Here is a 12,588-nt window from a genome sequence, read left to right as displayed (position 1 = left end):
TACACCATGACTCTCTACAGTCTGTGTAATGTATTTAATGTATTTGTGAGAGAAATATTCCCTTTTATCGTACAATAAAGTGCAGAGAAAAGTCAGCAGGTGAGGCAAACAGTACTCTGCCTCAACTCAAGGGGGCGCACTCACACACCAACACGGTGTGTGAGTGTATATGAAAGTAGTTTGTTATTTTATTCTTCTCAATGAGGAGTGGGTGCTGCTGTGCGGGCCCCTCTCCTTTCTCCTGGGGAAAACAAGTGTTGTGAAATGTTGCAGCCTCCTAATTAAAAAACAACCCACACTTCATAAAATTAAACTAGAATAAAAGAAAAATATTAACCAAAGAATTTGTTTTATTTTTATTAGTTTTGCCTTTTTAAACATTTTTAGCTTGTCTTTTCGTCCATTTTTGCCTTTCCCATGACATTCCTCTCCACAGCAGCCTCCATTACTATGTACCAGGCTATTATGCACATTAGATGATGTCATTTAGCGACTTCTAGCGACTTTTAGGACAGCCAGTAGCTACTTTTCTCACTGAAGAGTTAGTAATAGTGGGTGTGTGAGTGTAATTGAAAGAGGAATGCTGATAGGATATGAAGAATTACCAGTAGTTGCATGCTGTTGAATGAATATTGAAATAAGATGCTCTTTTCAGTTCTTACAATTGTACAATTATAAATCAGTGCCTCACCAACCATAAACTTCACCGCAAGTCCCTGGCATGGTTAAATGCATCTCATGCACGAACACGCAAGAAGCGTGGGCAAATATGGTCACACATTTTAAACAAAACTCAAAACTGAAAGACACAACAAAACAAAAAACATTAGATAAAAAAACAAAAAAAGACAATAAACAGAGTTGTGTTTGAATTGCAAGATGTAAGTACAAATTACAACCGTTCAAGCGCTGTCATGCATTCTGGGAAATGTAGGACCCTTACACTGCAGATTTATAAATAATTGAGAGTTTTTATTAACATTAAATTGGACTTTTAACATGCAAACAACCACAAATCATTGCATTCTCCAAAAACCCAGACGCTATTTCTGGGGCGACCCAGTGATAAGGTATGCTATGACTCTAAGGTGGCCAGTGCCCGTCTTTATATGGTTGTATGCTGGGACAAAAGACTGAAGTGGTTGATACCAACAGATTTAAATGCATCCAAAAAGTCAGTAAAATTGAGCTGGACCCTGATCATGGTGTCAGAGAAGGATGTTTTTAAGTTCAGAGCTGTACTGGACAGTCCTTCATACCCATGTCCACAATGTCCTGGACAACTTCACCTTCTATTTTCTATTAATTTCTTGTCGTATTTCACTATATTCATTCACTATCTTGAGCCCTGTACAGTAACTTACCTTTGGAATTAATAAAGTATTTCTGGTCCTGATTTGGGTGTGTTTGTGCCACCATTACATCAGTTTTCACCCAAAACTCCTTAAAAGTGCTGAAGGTCCTCTTTAAACTTGTGTGTTCATAGGCTCAACAAAATAATAACAGCACTCTGAAGAATAATTTTAGCATCCAGTGTTGGACAGCTTTAACTCAGGAGGTGGAGGTCGTTCTTTATTTGGAAGGTTGATAGTTTTATCTCCAACTTTATCAGTCTAAATGTGCAAGAATCCTTTGTAAAGATACCCTGTTCCCAGAAGTCCTCTGATGATTGTGGGAATCCAAGAATCTTTCAACACTGTTGTGTTCTTTGTTCTAGTTTTAACCCTTTCTGATGTGTGAATTGATGCTTTATCATCCTGGAAGCTGACACCACCACTGAGAAACAGCTAGTCACCCAGTATTTTAATGAAACTCTGTTTTTTAACTGTCAATTATTCCTTTCTTCAGATTAAAACAGCTGTATTTTACAACTTTGTATTATGGGCTACAAGGAATAAAGAAATAAACTTTGATGTTGACAAACTTGCTGAGGATAAGACACAAATCCGTACTCAATTAAAGGTGGTCATTTATTTATTAAGTTGCATTACACACAGTTACATAAAACTTTTAACAAATATAATTTATTTGTAAGATTTATTATGCACATCAAATACACACAACAAAAAATAAACTCTGACAGATGACTGGAGGTTAGTTTTCTAAAAATTTTCACATTTTGAGTTGTTTGTAAGTTTTAGAATGGCACCAAAACTAATAAGAGGCTATATTTTATTGCTAGCTTATTTTATTTAACATTTGTTTACTTTTGTACTCAAATGACCTCTTGTGAGCAAGGCCTGGCCAACATGGCAGCAATAGGTTATACAGGACAACATATTAATATCTAACAACATTAAAACACACATTAAGACATTAAAATAATATTACAACAAACACTATTCATGAATTTAAAGCATATCATGCAGCAAAAAACTCCCATCAACATGTCTGCGACAGGAGTTTTAAACTAATGGAGGCTAAAAATTTTTTAAAAAGAGCTTAATTTCTTTTTAAAGTGTGTTCCAAGTGAAGAAAGCAGAGTACATGAACACACCTTCAGAAACATTTCTGATTAAGCATTCAAATAAGACTTCCTTTTCCTGCTTGGTTTCATAGAATGGCAGCCACAGCGATACTTAGCTCTTAAATTACACTTATAACTTCCTCCTCTATTAGTACTTTACATATAGATGATTTATTTTTTCACCCTTATAGCAAGAAATGGTCAAATTAAAAGCTGGACATGTTCACATTGCTTAGTAACTTCAAACTTCAAAGCATGTGACATAAAATGTGGTCATCATTTTAAAAAGAGAAGTGCTCAGTGTAAAAAAAAAAGCCCAGACCGTACAAACCCAGCCCCGTAACTTTCCCACATTCAAATGAAGGTTAGAAAAGTAACCTGAGCAGAGGCGTATGAACAAGTCATCATCTCTCAGTTCCTATTTTCAAAGGGCAATCGAGGTCTTTGCACTCATGTGTTTTCACAGGCTTTCTTCAACACATTAGATAAATGAATTAGGAGCCACATTTCAAAGTGTGTGGACCAGCTTAGGGATTTGGTCTCTTTAAATTCCCTCTAAAAAGGGGAAAAGAAATTTTTTAAAAAGGAAATGCTGAACTTGAAAACATAAAACACCTAAAAATATCCATCTGTTGTCTATACCTGCTTGTTCCAATGCAGGGCACTGGAGCCCGTCCTAGTGGCTGCTAGGCGAGGGCAAGAGTACACACTGGACAGGCTGCCAGTCCATCACAGGGTGTCTAAAAACTAAGCTGAGTTAAAATATTATTCTGATAACACAACTTCTACTTCATCAGTAAAACCCACCCATTCTAAGCCCACAGGATTATAATTACACCACTTAAACATCTTCATTTAGACCATGCAGCAGGTCATGCATATGGATGCCCTCATCTTTTGTTACCTATTCAGTTTTCCAAAGCAAGCCTTAGCTACTGATACAAACAAAAGCAATAAAGTGCTGTGAGAACTTTGACAAAATATTCAGTGCAGTGCAGAAGCAGTCAGACCAAGTGATTTTCAGTTCATAGTTACACGCAATGTAAGTTATCCAAGTAGTACAAGCTCACTCTCATGAGCTTCCAGTCTTTCCCAGAAGCACCTTCAACCTCGTGTCAAGGGAAGCCCCAGACCGAGTAGCCAGCCAGGCCAGCTCCATGTCCCGAACCCCACTCTTCAGACCACTGAGTAGGGACTCTCTTGGCAGCAGGATACTTTGTTTTCCTCATGAGACTGTCTTCAAACAATGACCTGCTTCACAGTGTTTGTTTTTGGACCCAAAGTGTAGATCAACTTCAAGTCCTTCTTCTCAAGCGGCTTGAGTGGGGCATCCAATAAAATTTCTTTTTTTGTTGTATGTTGTTGTTGTTTGCTCTCTTTGAAAGTGTTCTTTGTGCATGTCTGTGATGGGGATGCAGAAAAACATCTAAATTAGAAATTAAATATGTAAACAAAATCTTTAAGGTATAATCATAAATCTATTCATAATTTCATGTCCTAAAATCACAATATTACATATATAACAGTGTGTTTAAAGTAAATTCCATTACTTACATAGCTAATGATGCCTATGATGAGTGCCACCATTAAAATTGCTGCAGCAGTGACAACCAACTCAATATCTCTGCTCTGATCTTTTGTGGAGTCAACTGGAAAATCATGGAGGTCAATAAGATTATCTTTGGCTTCAATGGGAAGATCTGTGGGGTGAGCTGGACAATCTGGAGATGGAAACAAAGATCAGTGTTACCTTCTTTTATTCAGTTTGATAAAACTCATCTTATTTTGAATGTTCTCATGCAAAGAGGTTCTTCTCTTGAATAATGACAATATATCACATGCATTGTTGTTCAGGCAGTTAATCTGTCATGCAGAGAGAAGAAAGACATCTACATGAAAGAAAGACCTCCTGACCAGAAAGAAAACATGAAAAGCAACTATCATTTGATGCTCCAGGACTATTTATTCTGCAGAATTCTCACCACAAACCCTTTTAACTTTTCAAATAACAATATCCGACTGAGTGTTGACTCTCTGATTTTCCTTCTAGCACTGCTTGGGGTTGATCTTTGATGTCTTAATGAAAAGCTGAGCTGATTCTTGATGGTTAAAAAGCACATCATCCTGAGTTTTGTGGCAAAGACTGATGTTCTTCTAAAGTCAATACTCAAAATAAGTCTGGAAGTTCCCTGGTTTAAGCCACAGATGCCTTGGAGAGCATGGGAAGTTAGGAAAATCTGCTTGAGGAATGTAAATAAGAGCTGATTGTGAAATAGAAGACACCAAGGATGAACATTTACCTGTTAAAGTGAGAAGAACCCGCCCCTCCTGGTTCTGTTCTCCTACAGGTGCAGCCAGGTGACACAAGTACACGCCGCTGTCCTTGCAGGTCACATTAGGCAGGAAGATGTCGTGGGAATCCTCCAGCAGTTCCATCTCTCTGTCCACGCCTGAGTACCTAAGAGTCGTGCCATTCAGGTCACTACGCAAAAGGCCACTGCGAGGACGACCCGAATTCTCCCTGAGCTGCAAAACCATCAGTAACAGGTTATAAGAAACGACACAAAAATCTGACATCAGTGTTATTACTACTTTATCTAATATCATTATTTATTTTATTAGCAGCTCTGTTAATATTGTCTTCATTTTTAAACAATATATTATAAATTATATGTATATTGTTCATTTCAGTGCCCAAACAAATTAATTATTTGGGAAAGAGACAAAAAGATTATATTTCCCTGTTTCTTACATCAATAAGTTAAAACTTTGTCACTGTTTCTCAGATTTGCTGCATTTTTCTGATCCAGTTTTGCAATAACTTTTCTATTTTTTTACGTTTGGATTGCAGGATCAAATTCAGAATGGACACAAAATGTAATCACTGCACTGAACAAGTTTTGTGTGGACATTTTAAAAGCTCCAATACATATAAGTAAAGGTTAGGTTCTATTTAATGATAATGATACAGATTCTGACTCTTTTATGGCATCAAAGTAATAGAAGATGGCTCCTTTGAAATAATTGTCATTGATATTGCTACTGCTCTTAACAGGAAACACAAGTCTTGAGGCACTGATTTTTCTTTTTACACCTTAATATTCCAAAATACTTTATAAATACCTCGAACACGCTATGATCTTACACTGTATGAACATATCATTTATTACATCCTTTATACCATGTTGTCTTTGAAATGCGATCCAGCAAACAGAAAGTGATTGCAGTCAGTCAGTCAGAGACCAGATAAGACATTAAGTAAACGCAGTGATCTTTACCTTGTACCAGCTGATTGCAGAGTAGTGGACTCCGGGCTTGTATGTAGCGCTGCACTTTAGAGTACAGTTCCAACCCGAGAGGGCTTCAACCTTCTCCATGTCCGCGCTGACAGCCCTGCCCACCGCGAGACTCACGCCTGAGACACGAGAATAGCTAGGTTTTAGTTTGAATCGTATTTGCTCAACTTCAAATCACAGGAACACAAGCAGCTCCACGTCTCTTAAAAGTTTAAAATAACAAACGTGACTTGCAACAACTTACTGAGTGAAAACAGCAAAGCGAGGCTCAACAGATCAGGAGTCATCGTCATGTTGATGCACAAGGGCGGCACACAGAAACCCAAATGGAGTAACAGAACGAAAGCGAACGATGGAAGGGAATTTATAGTAGCCTACATCAGGAACTGAAAGTTGTTTTTTTTTCCCCATTAGCACATGCGCGATGACGTAGACCTACCAGAGGAGGTGGCACGTGACGTCGTGGATTTGGCTAGCCAGGGAAACAGTTATCTATCGATAGTAGCTACTACATTTACGGGAAGTAGCTATGCGACCTGATTTTAAATATTTGACAGCTTTGAGTGAGTATTCAAATAATTAAGGTTATGGTTATGGCATGGCTAAGGCACTGTCGCATGTTTTTTATGATGTCATAATCTTTACACACTTTGTGTTATTTTGTGCTTGACTCATCGTGGGCAAAAATAGGCTGTTGTAACAATCCTTCACTATTTTGTGATATTTGTGTTTTATTCTCCTAGTAGATGATGTAAGGGCACAAAAGCTTAAAAAAAATCAACTCTTACTTTTACTTTTTGTTTGTTTGTTTTTACTTTTTTCCATGAATTTGTATTCATGGTTTCAGCTAACTAAAAAAAAACTAAATTTCGGTTACAGTTGCGTATTTAAAATGCGACATTGAACATAATTTTAGTAATATAATCTTTTTAGACTAATCGTTTTGGTAAATAATAGGCTTATAAAGCGAAAGCAGCATGTCCAGGGATTCCCCGTGTTTCCCCCATGACGTAATTTCCAGAAAGTGAAAGGAAAGAGAGTAACTGGTTAGGAAATTCCCGCACGAGCAGTGTAAATATTATGTCTAATTGGCCTACACGTGGTTAGTTCAAACAAAAATATTAACAACAAACAAACAAAAGTGTAAACAACAAAGAAAGCAAAAAAAAAAACAAAAAACTAAAACTAAAACTACAGGATGCAAAGACGGATTTTTGCTTGTTTTACAAGACTACTACAACCATAAATAAATAAATATGTCTGTTATTTATCATATTTGAGCAGAAATGCATTCATACAAATGTATTTACAACATTTTTTAGAATCTTTCACATAAAACCAAACCCTTTTATTAGAAAACAAAAAGAAAATAAATAGTTAAAAAACCAGTTACCAGACTTCCCTGTGCTTACATGGTTCAACTTTTTATTCTTTTTGCACAATAAAACTAATTGTAAATTATTCTTGTCAGTTTAAGGGCAAAGTTAATGCTACACAAATGGGATATCAGAAATATAAAAAAACCATCAGGTAATACTATCCTTTTTAAATATTGGCTGACACTGATTTTAGGCCAATATGTCTGTACATCCCCAAGAATAATACTATATTATTACTGTAAAATAATTAATCATTTAAATGAGAATGCATTTGAAAGAGATACAAAGGGTGTTGCAGTAATCTCATTTCCCCCCACCAAATGGTGAGTTTGTTGCCGAAATCCCCAATAATGAAATAAAAATGAAGCTGATGAAGGGGGTTAGTGAATTTGGACAAATCACACGTTTTTCCATTTCTTCTTCTTTGTATTTTCAGTCTTGGTGATGTCTGTATGTAGCGCCTTTGAGGTGAAGGAGAAGACCTCTTCCTGTTCCTGTTGTGGCAGTGCAAGAATAGAGTTTGATCCAACATGTGAACACTTTTGGAGCAGAAACGACATGGTAATTATGCCTTCAAGTTTATACTAACATGCACTGTATCTCAGCTTCACAGCAATTTCATGGCTCCTCATAGATCAAATCTAGGAGTTTTGTTTGGTTTATAAGTCTAGAATGACGTTTTAAGGTAGCAGTAAATTGATCAGCTGTTTAATAGAGTTTTTTTGTGCTTTTGATTTTTGCAGACTTTTGCATACACTAAGGATGACACAAGAAAATGTGTGTCTCCTTGCAAGCAGTTCGATGGTGTCTGGATTGTCCTAGATTCTTGCCTGCCAGTCAATGTGACCATCATATGCAGCACTGTATGTCTTCCATTTTCTTATCAGTCTAAAGTTTGTTACACGAGAACAGAGAACTTTGTTGTTGTTCGTGAGGTGGCAGGAACAAGAACAAAGCTAGTTTTGGCCCGGTCGTGCTTTACAAGAAACTTAATCAATGGCAGGGTGGGGTATCCTTGTATTTATATGATACGTATTGTATAGCTTTTCATACTTTCTCACTACCTTGACCAGCTGTTACTCAAACCATCCATTCCACTTTGTTAAATCTTTCACATAAGTAGAAAAGCAAAAAAGACAACTTTGAGCTTCACGTTTTTTTTTTTTTTTTGCATGAACCATGCCCACTTTCACATTTCCGACTAATCATACAATTGTTCTTGGACACCACACGAGAAAAAATAAAAAAAATTCTGCTCTGCTAATTTATCCAAAAAAAAAAAGCTGCAAGAACACCCAAACCAGAAAAAATGATGTTATTTTGTTCTTGGCAGCTTGAGAACAAGAAGAAAGTTCTGTGTTCTTGTGGAATATGTAACAGCATTAACTCCTTTTATAGATGGCGTTTAAGTCATATCGTATAAACTGTTGGGTTTGATCTGTTAACAGGCAAAGAATGGGCCAGAAGAGACGATAATCCGCTACCTCTGCAATCAGTGCCAATCCTCTGGGGGGAAACCTGGAAGTCGGTGTAAGTCAACTTAACTTAATTGTAGTCTGATTTGTGACTGAACTACAGCCTACGACGTGGCTGAGCCGTTCACAGCGTATGTCTTATGTCATTAAAAAAGTAAAAATTACATATTGATTATAGATCCAAGCTCTTTTTGAACTTAGATTGTAATGTCAAGAGGAAATTTACTTTTAAATCTACTGACTACGTTGGTTTATTTTCTAAAGCTCTGAAGTGATAATGACAGTAATCTTTCCTTTGATTGAACTGTTTTAACAATTATGTTTACCAATAAAGTCAAGCAGATGGAACATTGTGCAAGCTAACAATGTTAATGTTAGTTTTTAACATTTTATTCCAACAATGCAGTCACAGTAAAATTTCATGGCTGTACCGTAGTTGTTGAGCCTGAAGAGAAAAGCTGTGTTAACATTCGTCTACATAGATGAGGCTGAAATGAATTCAGTCAGTCATTAAAAAATGGAGGCACCAGAACTGCTCTGAGTGGATTTTGTTGTTTTTTTTTTTTCCACTGTAGGTTGTGTTGGATTGCAGGTGCTGACTCTCATCATTGGACAGCTTTTGATGTGGATGTTGCACTGACTTCTCTGCTGTGCAAGAAGCTTTTTGTACTGTAAGATTAGGAGTAGAGAAAAGCTTGATTTCTTTGCTTGCTATTTTTGCACTTGATTTACTTCAACTAAAATCCTTAATTTACTAATTTTTCATGCATATTTCCAAAAAACCTTGTTTTTTTTTTTTCTTTTTTGATTGATTAGATTTTAGCAAGTTAATGATGAGCTGCAAAAAATGATCTTTGCTATCCTTTTTCTCATGCTCTATCTTAGCACAGTGGAAATGTGATTCTCATTCACTAATTTGATAACAACCTTTTATTCTGCTAACTATATTTATAACAATGTTATTTGCTGAAACACGTTACATCCCTCAAAGTTAACAGATTACATCTTGTGTAAATTGAACAAGAACAAAAACATCAGCCTTAAATCAACTCAACTAAAATCTTACATCTATGAGATTTAACCAAAAGCAGATTGCAAGCTTTTTACATTCCTTTTCCCCAGTTATTGTTCTTTTAAATCTTTTTACTGGAATTTTTAATATATTTTTTAATTTAGCCCCTCACCTGTCAGCAGTTAGGATGGTCTCCTACTCCCTCAGTGACCAAATCAATTTGTAAATCAAAACGCTAGTAAAAATAAATCTATTTATTTAACACTTTTAATATATACACAGTTGTATTGCACATTAGGGAACTAAGCAATATGTTTAGATCACTTTAAAGTTTAGAACTCACATACATTAGTGGACCAAGTATTATGTTTGACCGGATAAACAGGGATATTTCTGATTTTAATATAGGAATTAGGGAAGAAAACCAATGCAGGTCGTTCAACGGTCACTGTATTTTGCACTGAAAATGCCTTGCTACTAAGCACATTTCATAAGATTGTTTATTTTATGTTTGTGTGGGAGAAAATTATTAAAGGAAACTGTGTAGCTGAATGTATTAAAGGCAAGATGAGAGATAGTAGGAGCAAAAAAGAGCATTTGGTGTCAAGTCTGGAGAGTAAAACCAAAGAACATGTTTAAACTTGAATCTGGCTTTTAGTTTTCAAGAGTCCTGAAACAAATTGCTCAAAGTCAAGTGAAAGTTTAAAAAATTTAATTTAGAAGCAAATACGTTTTCTGTTAAAGGTAAAGTGTAAGCACAAATTAAACCCATGCCTTTTCAACTAGAAAACCCAAGTTATACTAGCTCTGTTTTAGTCACAGCTACAGTCAGATGTCACAGTCATTTCTATGTGGAGGGCACTTCATTCATATCTGATGTTTGTCACATAATTTAACTTCTGAGATATTAAAATTAGTTGCTTTTATCAAAAACTGACAAATCAAGTGTTCTTCAGGCTTAATGAATCATGGTTCTCCCTAAAGAAAAAAACACTATCAAGTGACTGAATATTACACATTCGTAAACGTTCAGAGTTTCGATTTTTTCATCTATTGAAGCTGCTTAAAAAAAAAAAATTGCTGCTTTTCTTATGATTGCAAACTCTTACTTATCTTTCAATAAGTGAGCTGGTAAATAAGCTATTTAAATTATTTGTTTTACATGTTTTGTGAAAATGCAAAAGCTTAAATCAAGGAGTCTTTCAGATCGTAATCAAACTAATATTTAAGGCACTAATGATCAAAATATTGGCAAACTAATAAAAGAATTATGAAAGTAACAACAATAATACATTTTTTAGCTAAAAAAAAGCAGCACCAAATGGAAATTAGATGTATTCAGGATCCTCTGTGTCACGCTGCAATGCAATAAAAGAAAAGGTCCCTCCATTTTTATCATTTTACCTCATTTATACACCCTTGTGCCAAATTAGCTCACCGTGAATTTACTGCCTTTTTGTGTCATGTGCATTTGCTATAGTGTCTTCTTCCACTGTGTATGTTTGAGTTTAAAGGAACGAATACACGTTAAAACAGTTGACAACTTGTGTTACATGAAGCATAATAAAAACTCTCCAGTGATAATTAATCCATATAAGTATAAAACCAGACATCAGCAGATGTTATAATGTCATAATGCTTTTCATAGCAGAGCTGTCTTCTGCTCTGTATACACTAATAATGCACTTTCAACCAGCTCAGGCTCCTTCTTTATATATGAAGCTAAAACTCTATTTAAGCTATATATTATTTTTAATTGTGCCCGAGTCTGTATTTTCTGTCTATATATTTCAGTATTGTTTAGAAGTTTAGTTCTTAGAAGGAGAAAAAGTTAGGAACTCTTTTAAACTGTTTTCACCTTTATTGCAACAAGCCACCTGTTATAATGTTTACGTTCTGCCCCCTAGTTTACTTTTCCATATATAGTATATGTAAGGTGGTCCATTAAGTTATTTAAAAACCAGAATTCTTTGTCTCTGAGAGAGAAAACCTGATCAGGTTTTCATAAAGTTTCATGTGACAGTTCCACCGTCATTACTGTTACCAAGACAGTTTGCAACAAATCGAGTAAATGACCTGATTAGAAATAAAAATCTAATCATTTTAAATGACTTTAGTTATTCCTGTTATCTTGGTTGTCAAACTAAATCTTTTAAAAGATCAACTGGTTTCACAAACTCTGCTTCAATGATTCCCAGAGAAAGCTTGATTGATGCTCTTTCTTGCTCCTATCTCCGTTCTCTCTGTTCAGTGATTAAATCACTAAAACCAGACTTGAAGCTTTTATTTAACCTCTACTGTAAAAGTTACGATAGTGTACTTGAAAAGTGTCGGCATTACTTTGGAGACGAACTGGACTACATGGCCAAGTAGTACCAGTACATGTACGGTGCTGTGAAAATTTGGTGCTTTTGTTTATCATTGTTTTGTGGAATGTTTCTTATGATCCCTGTTATTAATTTTTTTTATTATTTGGTACCATATCCACAGTTCTTTGTGAATCCAGCTGGAAAGAAATGTGAAAGTTGATCTAAAATAATCATGAACTCTCTTTTTTTGTATTGTTTAAATCATCTTCACCTAAAAAGATAGATCAAAGTATTTTAGTTCATAAAACGATGCAATTTTTCCACTCGTGTTGCTGCTTTTATACTTTCTACATAAAATAAAAAAAAAAACACTGTAAAGCTGTGTCTCACTTGTCAAAGTAATTCTTTAAGATTCTTTCTTTGTAACCATCAAGTTTGTAAAAGAAGTATTTTTTTAATTATCACAAGAAAATCCTCCTTTGCTTGAGTTTAAAACTTTAACTTAAAGACTTCACATTTTAATTAAATTTAAATTGTGATTTTAAAATGGCAAAACCTAAGTAAATTTATATTTTTTAACAACACAACAATCCTTTTATGGAGTTAATTTATCTTCTTTTTAACTCCCCCCCCCCCCCCTTATATTAACC

General features: G+C 35.3%; 1 protein-coding gene across 1 annotated transcript; it reads right to left on the bottom strand.

Moving 5' to 3' along the window:
• Nucleotides 1-1,956: 1,956 nt before the first annotated feature.
• Nucleotides 1,957-6,150, bottom strand: cd83 (CD83 molecule). The gene is made up of 5 exons (XM_041988631.1): nt 6,008-6,150; nt 5,746-5,882; nt 4,768-4,993; nt 4,022-4,188; nt 1,957-3,868 (listed from the first exon to the last, which is right to left on the bottom strand). The coding sequence occupies exons 1-5, from the start codon at nt 6,054-6,056 to the stop codon at nt 3,707-3,709; spliced, it is 741 nt and encodes a 246-aa protein (XP_041844565.1). The 5' UTR covers nt 6,057-6,150; the 3' UTR covers nt 1,957-3,706.
• Between the last annotated feature and the right edge of the window lie 6,438 nt (nt 6,151-12,588).

Source organism: Melanotaenia boesemani, chromosome 6 (assembly GCF_017639745.1).
Source record: "Melanotaenia boesemani isolate fMelBoe1 chromosome 6, fMelBoe1.pri, whole genome shotgun sequence".
Lineage (NCBI taxonomy): Eukaryota > Metazoa > Chordata > Actinopteri > Atheriniformes > Melanotaeniidae > Melanotaenia > Melanotaenia boesemani.
Note: the sequence above shows the minus strand (reverse complement) of the source record. Positions and strands in the feature narration are given on the sequence as shown.

Excerpts from the sequence above, each read along its gene's own strand:
- cd83 (XM_041988631.1), bottom strand. The coding sequence starts at position 6,056 with ATGACGATGACTCCTGATCTGTTGAGCCTCGCTTTGCTGTTTTCACTC. Across the intron at positions 5,883-6,007 it reads CGCTTTGCTGTTTTCACTCA|GCGTGAGTCTCGCGGTGGGC; the intron begins GTAAGTTGTTGC and ends CTCGTGTCTCAG. Across the intron at positions 3,869-4,021 it reads TCATAGGCATCATTAGCTAT|ACATGCACAAAGAACACTTT; the intron begins GTAAGTAATGGA and ends TCCCCATCACAG.